The following is a 13,580-nucleotide window of genomic DNA, read 5'->3' on the forward strand; positions in this document are numbered from 1 at the left end:
TCAGTCTGGAGGGGTGGGCATTCCTAGGAAGGCTGTACTTGCATAGGTAACGCCCACATGTGATGCTGAGCCTCCATGATTGAAAAAACTCAAATACAATGAATGAAATGGGAGTGCCAGGGACAGTCAGGCTGAGGCGGAAAGGGCTAGATGATGGTGGATGTCCTCCAGCCAGGAAATGAGGCAGGGCTCTAACGCATATTGTAAGAAGCTCATATGATCCAAATTCACACCTTTATTATGTATGTGTGGAGTGGAGTGATCTCAGTGTGAGTGTGCGGAGTCTGCGCCCCATAGATGAATTATTTCTCTGACACCTCCCGCCCCCCCTCCATGTTCTGGAATCCTCCGGAATATACAGATTCTGGTCTCCTGGGGAAAGAGGGGAGACGCAGGAACTCGCAGGACACACAAACTTCCCGTGACACGTCTCCGGGGTACAGAGGACCGTTCCTGGTACAATGATCATCGCTCTCTATGAAGATTCTCCTATGTCAGGGTCAGGTGATGTGCGGCTCATAGAAGAACATGGAAGGCGGTTATGTGCAGCGCAGGGCTGGGAACCCCGGGGCCCCGGAGATGGAGATTGCCTTCATATCAAGGTTCCGGATGATCACATTGCACACCTAGAAGAGAAGACAGGACTGTGTATAATGTATAATAGAGGGGGAGGGATTAGAGCCCCTGCCAGGTATTCAATGCTGTCTGTGCCCCTGCTGGAGACATTCACGAAAGAAAGAAAGAAAGAAAGAAAGAAAGAAAGAAAGAAAGAAAGAAAGAAAGAAAGAAAGAAAGAAAGAAAGAAAGAAAGAAAGAAAGAAAGAAAGAAAAGAAGGAGAGAAAGAAAGAGAGAAAGAAAGAAAAAGAGAAAGAAAGAAAAAGAGAAAGAAAGAGAGAAAGAAAGAAAGAAAAAAAAAGGAGAGAAAGAAAGAAAGAAAAAAAAAAGGAGAGAAAGAAAGAAAGAAAAAGAAAAAAGGAGAGAAAGAAAGAAAGAATGGAAGAAAGAAAAACAGAAAGAGAGAGAGAAAGAAGGAAAGAAAGAAAAAAAGGAAAGAATGAAAGAAATAAAAAAGAAAGAGAGAAATAAAGAAAGAGAGCAGGAAAGAAAGAAAGAAAGAAAGAAAGAAAGAAAGAAAGAAAGAAAGAAAGAAAGAAAGAAAGAAAGAAAGAAAGAAAGAAAGAAAGAAAGAAAGAAAGAAAGAAAGAAAGAAAGAAAGAAAGAAAGAAAGAAAGAAAAAGAAAGAAAGAAAGAAGAAAAGAGAGAAGGAAAGAAAGAAAGAAAAATAGAGAGACAGAAAGAAAAACGAAATAAAGAAAGAAAGAGAGAGAGAAAGAAAGAGAGAAAGGAAAAAAGAAAGAAAGAAAGAAGGAAAGAAAGAAAAACAGAAAGAGAGAGAGAAAGAAGGAAAGAAAGAAAAAAGAAAGAGAGAAATAAAGAAAGAGATCAGGAAAGAAAAAAAGAAACAAAAACAGAGAGAAAGAAAGAAAGAAAGAAAGAAAGAAAGAAAGAAAGAAAGAAAGAAAGAAAGAAAGAAAGAAAGAAAGAAAGAAAGAAAGAAAGAAAGAAAGAAAGAAAGAAAGAAGAAAAGAGAGAAGGAAAGAAAGAAAGAAAAATAGAGAGACAGAAAGAAAGAGAAAGAAAGAAAAACAGAAAGAAAGAAAGAAAAACAGAAAGACAGAGAGAAAGAAAGAAAAACGAAATAAAGAAAGAAAGAGAGAGAGAGAGAAAGAAAGAGAGAAAGGAAAAAAGAAAGAAAGAAAGAATGGAAGAAAGAAAAAAGAAAGAAAGAGAGAAGGAAAGAAAGAAAGAAAAACAGAGAGACAGAAAGAAAAAAGAAAGACAGACAGACAGAAAAAAAACATAGAAAGAAAGACAGGAAGAAAGGAAGAAAAAAATAATGAAAGAAAAAGAAAGACTCAAAGCCGGAGGATCCGTATGGCAGCCAGGCACACAGCATTTTCACAAGAATAAGAAGGAAGCGGGGGCCTCCATGTTGCTCTCTGTTACCTCCCCATAGAATGCGCGGATGGCTTCTTCCCGGGACAGTCGGCTCTGCAGCTTCACTCTCCATGTCAGTTTTCCTGGAATACAGAAATGATTGATTATTGATATTAATAGATTGCCAATCAAGTTCATCTATAGAGAGGAGTCAGCACTCCAGAGCGGCAGTCAGACTCGGCCCACAAATCCTCTCTCAGTGCTGAGTGCTCGCTGCCATGTTGAATCCTACACCGGCTAGTTACATTGTTACAATAAAAGAATATAAACATAAAATCGGTGGGCAACACTGATATGGACACTGAGACCTGTAGCCCATGAATGAGACCGGTAGCCCATGAATAGGACCAGTAGCCCATGAATGAGAGTAGCCCATGAATGAGACCAGTAGTTCATGAATGGGACCAGTAGCCCATGAATGAGAGTAGCCCATGGATGAGACCAGTAGCCCATGAATGAGACCAGTAGCCCATGAATGAGACCAGTAGCTCATGAATGAGACCAGGAGCCCATGAATGATACCAGTAGCTCATGAATGAGACCAGTAGCCTATGAATGAGACCAGTAGCTCATTAATGGGACCAGTAGCCCATGAATGGGACCAGTAGCCCATGAATGAGAGTAGCCCATGAATGGGACCAGTAGCCCATGAATGAGACCAGTAGCTCATGAATGGGACCAGTAGCACATGAATGAGACCAGTAACCCATAAATGAGAGTAGCCCTGAATAAGACCAGTAGCTCATGAATGAGACCAGGAGCCCATGAATGATACCAGTAGCTCATGAATGAGACCAGTAGCCTATGAATGAGACCAGTAGCTCATTAATGGGACCAGTAGCCCATGAATGGGACCAGTAGCCCATGAATGAGAGTAGCCCATGAATGAGACCACTAGCTCATGAATAAGACCAGTAGCCCATGAATAATACCAGTAGCTCATGAATGAGACCAGTAGCCCATGAATGAGACCAGTAGCCCATGAATGAGAGTAGCCCATGAATGGGACCAGTAGCCGATGAATGAGACCAGTAGCCCATGAATAGGACCAGTAGCCCATGAATAATAACAGTAGCTCATGAATGAGACCAGTAGCCCATGAATGAGACCAGTAGCTCATTAATGGGACCAGTAGCACATGAATGAGACCAGTAGCCCATGAATGAGAGTAGCCCATGAATGGGACCAGTAGCCGATGAATGAGAGTAGCCTATGAATGGGACCAGTAGCCCATGAATGAGACCAGTAGCCCATGAATAGGACCAGTAGCCCATGAATAATAACAGTAGCTCATGAATGAGACCAGTAGCCCATGAATGAGACCAGTAGCTCATTAATGGGACCAGTAGCACATGAATGAGACCAGTAGCCCATGAATGAGAGTAGCCCATGAATGGGACCAGTAGCCGATGAATGAGAGTAGCCTATGAATGGGACCAGTAGCCCATGAATGAGACCAGTAGCCCATGAATAGGACCAGTAGCCCATGAATGAGACCAGTAGCCCATGAATGAGAGTAGCTCATTAATGGGACCAGTAGCCAATGAATGAGAGTAGCTCATGAATGGGACCAGTAGCCGATGAATGAGAGTAGCCCATGAATTAAACCAGTAGCCGATGAATGAGATTAGCCCATGAATGGGACCAGTAGCCGATGAATGAGAGTAGCCCATGAATGGGACCAGTAGCCGATGAATGAGAGTAGCCCATGAATGGGACCAGTAGCCGATGAATGAGAGTAGTAGCCCATGAATGGGACTAGTAGTCCATGAATGGGACCAGTAGCCCATGAATGAGACCAGTAGCCGATAAATGAGAGTAGCCCATGAATGAGACTAGTAGCCCATGAATGGGACCAGTAGCCCATGAATGAGACCAGTAACCAATGAATGAGAGTAGCCCATGAATGAGACCAGTAGCCCATAAATGGGACCAGTAGCCCATGAATGAGACCAGTAGCTCATGAATGAGACCAGGAGCCCATGAATGATACCAGTAGCTCATGAATGAGACCAGTAGCCTATGAATGAGACCAGTAGCTCATGAATGGGACCAGTAGCCCATGAATGAGACCAGTAGCCCATGAATGAGAGTAGCCCATGAATGGGACCGGTAGCCAATTAATAAGACCAGTAGCCCATGAATGAGAGTAGCCCATGAATGAGACCAGTAGTTCATGAATGGGACCAGTAGCCCATGAATGAGAGTAGCTCATTAATGGGACCAGTAGCCGATGAATGAGAGTAGCTCATGAATGGGACCAGTAGCCGATGAATGAGAGTAGCCCATGAATAGGACCAGTAGCCAATGAATGAGACCAGTAACCGATGAATGAGAGTAGCCCATGAATGGGACCAGTAGCCGATGAATGAGAGTAGCCCATGAATGGGACCAGTAGCCGATGAATGAGAGTAGTAGCCCATGAATGGGACCAGTAGCCCATGAATGAGACCAGTAGCCGATGAATGAGAGTAGCCCATGAATGAGACTAGTAGCTCATGAATGGGACCAGTAGCCCATGAATGAGACCAGTAGCCAATGAATGAGAGTAGCCCATGAATGAGACCAGTAGCCCATAAATGGGACCAGTAGCCCATTCAGGCCTTTAGGGGCTCAGTCATTCGTCCCAATTTGGCAGGCATATGGGTGCAGTACAGCGCCCCTAAACACAGACAATGAGCTTTTGGGGTCACTCACCCGCATGCCTGTGAAATTGGGAGGAGCGACTGTCTCTGTGCAACTGCTGCATCCCCATTGGCTTGAATAGACTACCTGAGTGCAGCACCTGGTGGATCAAACTGTATAAACACACGGCCCATTCATGGACTACAAGTCCAAGCACCCTTGTGATCGAGAAAAAACACCAGAGGGCGCAATCTAAGTGCAGGCTTGGTTTTCAAAGCAGGCAACTGATCTGTGTTTTTAAAGCCCCCCCAATAATTTTTCCTGGGGGGCCACATGAGAATCTGTGACTGTTGTGGAGGCCGAACTAAATTCTGCTTGATAATCATTTTGGACTCGGGGAAGTCGGTAAGGGAAAATACAGTATCTGACAAAAGTAAGTACACCCCTCACATTTTCTGTAAATATTTTATTCTATCTTTTCATGTGACAACACTGAAGAAATGACACTTTGCTACAATGTAAAGTAGTGAGTGTACAGCTTGTATAACAGTGTAAATTTACTGTCCCCTCAAAATAACTCAACACACAGCCATTAATGTCTAAACCGCTGCCAACAAAAGTCAGTACACCCCTAAGTGAAAATGTCCAAATTGCACCCAATTAGCCATTTTCCCTCCCCGGTGTCATGTGACTCGTTAGTGTTACAAGGTCCCAGGTGTGAATGGGGAGCAGGTGTGTTATATTTGGTGTTATCGCTCTCACTCTCTCATACTGGTCACTGGAAGTTCAACATGGCACCTCATGGCAAAGAACTCTCTGAGGAACTGAAAAAAAGAATTGTTGCTCTACATAAAGATGGCCTAGGCTGTAAGAAGATTGCCAAGACCCTGAAACTGAGCTGCAGCACAGTGGCCAAGACCATACAGCGGTTTAACAGGACAGGTTCCACTCAGAACAGGCCTCCAAAGCAGTTGAGTGCACGTGCTCAGCGTCATATCCAGAGGTTGTCTTTGGGAAATAGATGTATGAGTGCTGCCAGCATTGCTGCAGAGGTTGAAGGGGTGGGGGGTCAGCCTGTCAGTGCTCAGACCATACGCCGCACACTGCATCAAATTGGTCTGCATGGCTGTCGTCCCAGAAGGAAGCCTCTTCTAAAGATGATGCACAAGAAAGCCTGCAAACAGTTTGCTGAAGACAAGCAGACTAAGGACATGGATTACTGGAACATCTCCTGTGCTCTGATGAGACCAAGATAAACTTATTTTTTCTTAGTGTGTCTTGTCTACAGTCAAGCATGGTGGTGGGAGTGTCATGATCTGGGGCTGCATGAGTGCTGCCGTCACTGGGGAGCTACAGTTCATTGAGGGAACCATGAATGCCATCATGTACTGTGACATACTGAAGCAGAGCATGATCCCCTCCTTTCAGAGACTGGGCCGCAGGGCAATATTCCAACATAGCCACCCCAAACACCTCCAAGACAACCACTGCCTTCCTAAAGAAGCTGAGGGTAAAGGTGATGGACTGGCCAAGCATGTCTCCAGACCTAAACCCTATTGAGCATCTGTTGCAGTGGCAGAACTACCAGGGTCGCAGCAGTCGCACTTGCGACTGGGCCCTGGTGTTCCGCCAGTGTGGAGCAGTATGGCCAAAGACCCTGCATCTCCCCCTGCACCCCTGGATCACTATGCAGCGGAGGGGAGGGGCCACTGACCCAGGCAGGTATCAGCCTCTCACCCCTCCACTGTATACAGGGATGTGAATTGCTAGCTGCAGGGTGATCCGCAGGCACCACAGAGCTGCTGATCGCCCCTCCCCTCCGCTGCATAATGATCTGACAGCTACTATAGAGTGGTGCCATGGACTGCAGAGATCATACTATAGAGGGGTGCCATGGACTGCAGAGATCATACTATAAAGGGGTGCCATGGACTGCAGAGATCATACTATAGAGGGGTGCCATGGACTGCATGAATAGCAAGCGTCATGTCTGGAGGAAACCAGGCACCACTCATCACCTGGCCAATACCATCCCAACAGTGAAGCATGGTGGTGGCAGCATTATGCTTTGGAGATGTTTTTCAGTGGCAGGAACTGGGAGACTAGTCAGGATGGAGGGAAAGATGAATGCAGCAATGTACAGAGACTAGGGATCGACCGATTATCGGTTTGGCCAATAATCGGCGGCCAATATTACCGATATTTTCTTAGGGTAGGGCTGCCCCTGGAGGGGAAGGGGGGATAGGGATTATAGCGCCAACTGATTACACAAAGAGCAGGGTTCCTCTGCTTACCCAGCATGGGCGCTCTCATACGATGTCCCGCTTCCTGGACCGCCTACTACCTATGATAGACAGCACACTGGTGACGTCTATCATAGGAGCCGATCCAGGAGGCGGGACATTGTTTGAGAGTGCCCGCGCCGGGTAAGCAGAAGAACCCTGCTCTTTGTGTAATCAGGCGGCGCTCTAATCCCCATGCACTGTTCACTCTGCATTGGATGGGGGCACTGGTCACTCTGCATTGGATGGGGCACTGGTCACTCTCCATTGTTGGGGCCACTGGTCACTCTCCATTGGATGGGGACACTGGTCACTCTCCATTGGATGGGGACACTGGTCACTCTCCATTGGATGGGGACACTGGTCACTCTGCATTGGATAAGGGCACTGGTCACTCTGCATTGGATAAGGGCACTGGTCACTCGGCATTGGATGGGGGCACTGGTCACTCGGCATTGATGGGGACACTGGTCACTCGGCATTGATGGGGTCACTGGTCACTCTGCATTGATGGGGACACTGGTCACTCGGCATTGATGGGGGCACTGGTCACTCGGCATTGATGGGGGCACTGGTCACTCGGCATTGATGGGGGCACTGGTCACTCGGCATTGATGGGGGCACTGGTCACTCTGCATTGATGGGGACACTGGTCACTCTGCATTGATGGGGACACTGGTCACTCTGCATTGATGGGGACACTGGTCACTCTGCATTGTTGGGGGCACTGGTCACTCTGCAGTCTGCATTGATGGGGACACTGGTCACTCTGCATTGATGGGGACACTGGTCACTCTGCATTGATGGGGACACTGGTCACTCTGCATTGATGGGGACACTGGTCACTCTGCATTGATGGGGACACTGGTCACTCTGCATTGATGGGGACACTGGTCACTCTGCATTGTTGGGGGCACTGGTCACTCTGCAGTCTGCATTGATGGGGGCACTGGTCACTCTGCATTGATGGGAGCACTGGTCACTCTGCATTGATGGGGGGCACTGATCACTCTGCATTGGATGTGTGATTGAATGTGCAGAATATAGGCCCAGATCAGCCAATACCGATATGTGGTGACCAAAATATTGGTAGCGGTATCGGCCCTGGAAAATCCATATCGGTCTATCCCTAACAGAGACATCCTTGATGAAAACCTGCTCCAGAGTGCTCTGGACCTCAGACTGGGGGGAAGGTTAACCTTCCAACAGGACCACGACCCTAAGCACACAGCCAAGATAACAAAGGAGTGGCTACGGGACAACTCTGTGAATGTCCTTGAGTGGCCCAGCCAGAGCTCAGAGTTGAACCCGATTGAACATCTCTGGAGAGATCTGAAAATGGCTGTGCACCGACGCTCCCCATCCAACCTGATGGAGCTTGAGAGGTCCTGCAAAGAAGAATGGGAGAAACTGCCCAAAAATAGGAGTGCCAAGCTTGTAGCATCATACTCAAAAAGACTTGAGGCTGTAATTGGTGCCAAAGGAGCTTCACCAAAGTATTGAGCAAAGGGTATGAATACTTATGTACAAGGTTTTTGCCTAGAAAATGGCCAGTACTGATTTCCAGTATTCAGCTTCCATTGACTTCTATGGAGCTCGGATTCGGCATCCAAACTGGTAATGTTCGGCAAATCTGCTCTTAACCAAATCTAGGTATGTTTGGCTCATTATTTAAAAAGACCGGCTGCTGCTGCTCTCTCTCCTTATGCAGTGGGACTGGTCTTGTCTCTGCCCCTTCCTTTTGTTTCCTGTAGTGGGTGGAGCCTGCTGGGCCCCTCCTTCTGCCCTCTGCACAGGCAATGTACAGCAGGCTGCACATCGGTACTCTACATAATTTCTCTGCTTTTTGGCTAAGATTAATTGTAGTTTTTATTAGTGTCCAGTAGGGGGCGTCGTCATTCTGGCCTTTTGGCAGGAATGACTGGCTGTATGTATCCCTGCTGGTACGATGGAAGATCCTGAGGGACCTTCCCCATGCACACCTCTCAATTTTGGAACTTGAGAATGAGGGACACTTTAAGTAGACAGCATGTAGCATGCGGCTGTAAAAAGTGGGTGTGGCCAAACAGTGGGATGGGCTAAAGAGGCATGGTTAGACAATAACCGGGCCTCATTGTACCTATAATATGCTTTATACCTATAAGATGCTGTGCCACAAGCAAGGCTCCCTGTCACTGTGCCCCCCTGTCACTGTGCCTCCGTCATTGTGCCCCACCGTCACTGTGCCCCCATCATTGTGCCTCCCGTCACTGTGCCCCCCGTCATCGTGCTCCCGGACACAGTGACACCCGTCACTGTGCTCCCTGTTTCTGTGCCCCCCGTCACTGTGCCCCCGTCACTGTGCCCCCGTCACTGTGCCCCCGTCACTGTGCTCCGCCGTCACTGTGCCCCTGTCACTGTGCCCTCCCGTCACTGTGCCCCCCATCATGGTGCCCCCCGTCATAGTGCTCCTGGTCACAGTGACACCCGTCACTGTGCTCCCTGTTTCTGTGCCCTCCCGTCACTGTGCTCCCCGTCACTGTGCTCCCCTGTCACTGTGCTCCCCGTCACTGTGCCCCCCCGTCACTGTGCTCCCCGTCACTGTGCTCCCCGTCACTGTGCCCCCCCGTCACTGTGCCCCCCCGTCACTGTGCTCTCCATCACTGTGCCCCCCTGTCACTGTGCTCCCATGCCATGTCACTGTGCTCCCCGTCACTGTGTTCCCCTGTCACTGAGCTCCCCTTTCACTGTGCTCCCCATCACTGTGCTCCCACTCTCACTATGCCCCCTACCAATGTCCTTATCCTGTCATTGTGCCACCATCACTGTGCCCCCATCACTGTGCTCTCCATCACTGTCCTTCCCCTGTCACTGTGTCCCTAATGGGCCATGGGAAGGAATCCAAATTATGCGCCCACTGGGGGGCCCAGTGCCTCCTGAATTGAGCAGTGCTACCTGATCTGGCTGGGGGCTGGGAAAGCAGAGAGCCCACCATGGCAAGAACCCTCAGGGATTGGAGTGCCAGAGTAACACTAGGGGTTTGGGACCCCACTCCATGAAACTGCACTAGGCCACGACACCCCATTCTATTCGTTTGCACTTTGGCTCATGAGCTAAGTCTTTGGCCAAAACCAGGGAAGTTTTTGTGACTGGACTGCAGGACCTAGACATTGCATTACACATTGGATTGTAGACATTGTAATCACTCCATGGATGGTAGGGTGTGGGATCTTCAGGCCTAACCTAAAGTCTAGGGGGAGAATGTGTGGCCCTTAGGTTCCTTCCTCCCCTGCCTTGGGGGGTCTTTCTTCAGGAGAGCACCCAACCTAGTAGTCCGTGGTCACTTCAGTTGGCCCACGAGGAGGGGGTCGTAAAGGCCTTCTCACTATTTGGCCCAGAGTGCTCTGCCCCTGTCAGGAGCCTTGTGCCCCAGGGGGGGACAGGGAGGTCCTTCCACCTCGGGTGGGCAACCTGTGCACTTTTTAGTGCGATTTGTTTGCTCACAGGTTGTTTAGATTTTTCGGCACCCACTGCGGGCTCGCCAGCACCACATTACCCCCATTTAAAAAATATAAAACCTCTGATGATGCAGAATAAATAATACACAGATTTAATGTCTCACCACCAGAAGAGGTCTTCTCCATGGCCCTCAATGGGGCAGAAAGATTTCTGCTTACGCGGACTCCAGTACTGGTTGCAGCGATCTCTGTGGTGGTCCCAGTTGACACTTTGACATTTTCACCTACAGAAGATGACACGGGGATCCCATTTTTTTCTGCCCCCGCCCCAGTGCTGCTCTCCTCTGGAAGTTCTAGTTCAGTGGTGCTCCTCTGTCTTTCAGTCAGAGCATTGATGCCATTGCTGGCAGTTGTGCCCATTGGAGCCTTAGTGCTGCCAGTAGTGCTGATAAACTCATCTTCTGTAGTGATCTCAGGGCCACCCGTGGTCACCATGGTGGAAAGACTCTCCATGGTAGTTGGCAGCGGGAGGGTGGTGCTGTCCTTAGCTATTAATGTAGTAGTGTTGTGTATAGCAGGGCTGCTCTGAGTAGTGACAACAGGCGGCTCTGTGCTACTCTCCCATGGGGCCACAGTCACTGAAAAGTTCCCTCCGGTCATTATCTTCAACCCGATGGGTGAAAACGGTGTGCTGAGATCCTCGAAGGTTGTCGTATCGTCAAGGTCAGCATTTTGTGTCCACACCAGCACAAAGCCTGGAAGGACAAAAAGGAAAGACCCAATTACATAATCAATACACCCATTTGTAGCTATTATCTTCTTACATATATTTTTTAAGAACTTTATAATGGTTTGGAGTCAATTTATTTTTTTTACGTTTTTTGACCAATATTTTACATCTAACAATTATACACAGGTGGCCAAAAAGCGGGCAGTATTTTTTTTTTACAAAGTTGGTGTCACGGAAGTGCCCTGTGATGAGTAAAATTGATATAAAATTGATGATAAAAATTATATAAAACATTAACTTGAAAACTCGTAAACATAAAAAAAAATGTGGATCAAAGTGTACAAGTGGTTCTAAGTTGCACCAGACCTGTATGTGCATGATTTGAGGTTGTGTGCTCAGGGCAGGAACAAGGTCGCCGTAGGTTTCAACCTCCCCCCTCCCCCAAAAAAAAAAAATCCAGGACTTATATGCATGCACACGCTTCTAAGCATAAATTCCCTCATACATTCTCCCCAAACAGATTTTGCAAAAAAATGTGGCTCCTCCCAGTACAAATCCTCCCTCCAAGCACTAATCTTTGCCCACTCATCTCCCCTCCCAGCTTAACCCCCCCTCCCCATATCCTCTTCCTAGCAAGAACCCCCCTCCCCCCAAATTTACCCTCCTAGCACAATTCCTCTGCCCCCAAATCCACCCCTCCCAATACAACCCCCCCTCCAATTCCCCCTCTCAGCATAAACACCTCCTAGCATAACCCCCTCCTAACATAGATCTCCCTCTTCTAGCACAAACCACTCCTCCAGAAATGACCCTTCTTAGCACAAATTCGGCCCCCAAATAACTCCTAGCACAAATCCTCCCCAAATCCCCCCTCCTAGCACAAATCCGCCCCCCCATCCCCCTCCCAGCACAGATCCTCTGCCCCCAAATCCCCCTCCCAATCCAAATCCTTCCCCCATCTTCCCCTTCTCAGCACAGATCCTCCCCAATGCCACCTCCTAGCGGACTAGCAGAAACAAGCCCCCAATCGCCCCTCCTAGCACACATTTTCTCCTTCTAGCACAAACCACCCCCAATCCCCCCTCCTAGCACACATCCCCCCAATGTCCCCCCCATAGCACAAATCCTCCCCCAATACCCCTATCTTAGCACACATCCCCCCAATGTCCCCTCCTAGCGCAAATCCTCCCCTACTCCCCCTCATAGCACAAAATCCCCTCCCCCCTTCCCCCACCATTCATAGCACAATTCCTCTCCCCTCAAACTTTACCCTCCTAGCACAATTTCCCCTCCCAGCACACATCCCCCCATCCCAAAACCCCCTTTCTAGCACAAATCCTGTTCCCCCTTAAGCCCCCCCCATCATGCTCTCTCTTGTCTAGCCTCCCCACAAACCTCCCATCAGCCCTCCCCCCATTGGGCTCTCTTCTGTCTAGCCTCCTCCAAACCTCCCACCTGCCCCCCCCCCCATCAGGCACTCTCTTGTCTAGCCTCCCCAAACCTCCCACCAGCCCCCCCCCCCCCTCCATTGGGCTCTCTCCTGTCTAGCCTCCCCAAAGCCTCCCACCAGCCCCCACCATTGGACTCTCTCCTGTCTAGCCTCCCCAAACCTCCCACCTGCCCCCCCCCATCAGGCTCTCTCTCGTCTAGCCTCCCCAAACCTCCCACCAGCCCCCCTCCCTCCATTGGGCTCTCTCCTGTCTAGCCTCCCACCAGCCCCCCTCCCTCCATTGGGCTCTCTCCTGTCTAGCCTCCCACAAACCTCTCACCAGCCCCCCCATCAGACTCTCTCCTGTCTAGCCTCCCCCAAACCTCCCACCAGCGCCCCCCCATCAGACTCTCTCCTGTCTAGCCTCCCCCAAACCTCCCACCAGCCCCCCCCCCATCCATTGGGTTCTTTCCTGTCTAACCTCCCCTAAACCTCCCACCTATTGGGATCTCTCCTGTCTAGCCTCCCCCAAACCCCCCCTCCATTGGGCTCTATCCTGTCTAGCCTCCCCCAAGCCCTCCCACTTGCCCCCCCTCCATTGGGCTGTCTCCTGTCTATCCTCCCCCAAACCTCCCACAAGTCCCCCCTCCATTGGGCTCTCTCCGGTCTATCCTCCCTCAAACGGCCCGAGAGCCCCCCGCCCCTGGTCCATTGGGCTCTCTCCTGTCTAGCCTCCCACAAACCTCCCACCAGCCCCCCCATCAGACTCTCTCCTGTCTAGCCTCCCCCAAACCTCCCACCAGCGCCCCCCCATCAGACTCTCTCCTGTCTAGCCTCCCCCAAACCTCCCACCAGCCCCCCCCTCCATCGGGATCTATCCTGTCTAGCCTCCCCCAAGCCCTCCCACTAGCCCCCCCATCAGGCTCTCTCCTGCCTATCCTCCTCCAAACCTCCCACCAGCCCCCCTCTCTCCGGTCTAGCCTCCCCCAAACCTCCCACCAGCGCCCCCCATCAGACTCTCTCCTGTATAGCCCCCTCAAACCTCCCATAACCCCCCCCCATTGGGCTCTCTGTCCAG

General features: G+C 49.7%; 1 protein-coding gene across 1 annotated transcript in view; it reads right to left on the reverse strand.

Moving 5' to 3' along the window:
* Positions 1-529: 529 nt before the first annotated feature.
* LOC309557162 (uncharacterized protein) overlaps positions 530-13,580 on the reverse strand; it is a 46,518-nt gene continuing 33,467 nt past the window's right edge. The window contains exons 3-5 of the mRNA XM_082259819.1: positions 10,508-11,098; positions 2,009-2,082; positions 530-626 (exon numbers count right to left, since the gene is read on the reverse strand). Coding sequence (XP_082115945.1) covers positions 540-626; positions 2,009-2,082; positions 10,508-11,098 — 752 coding nt within the window. The 3' untranslated portion in view covers positions 530-539. The remainder of the gene's footprint in view (positions 627-2,008; positions 2,083-10,507; positions 11,099-13,580) is intronic.

Source organism: Pelophylax lessonae (genome assembly GCF_965119305.1).
Source record: "Pelophylax lessonae genome assembly, chromosome: 5".
Lineage (NCBI taxonomy): Eukaryota > Metazoa > Chordata > Amphibia > Anura > Ranidae > Pelophylax > Pelophylax lessonae.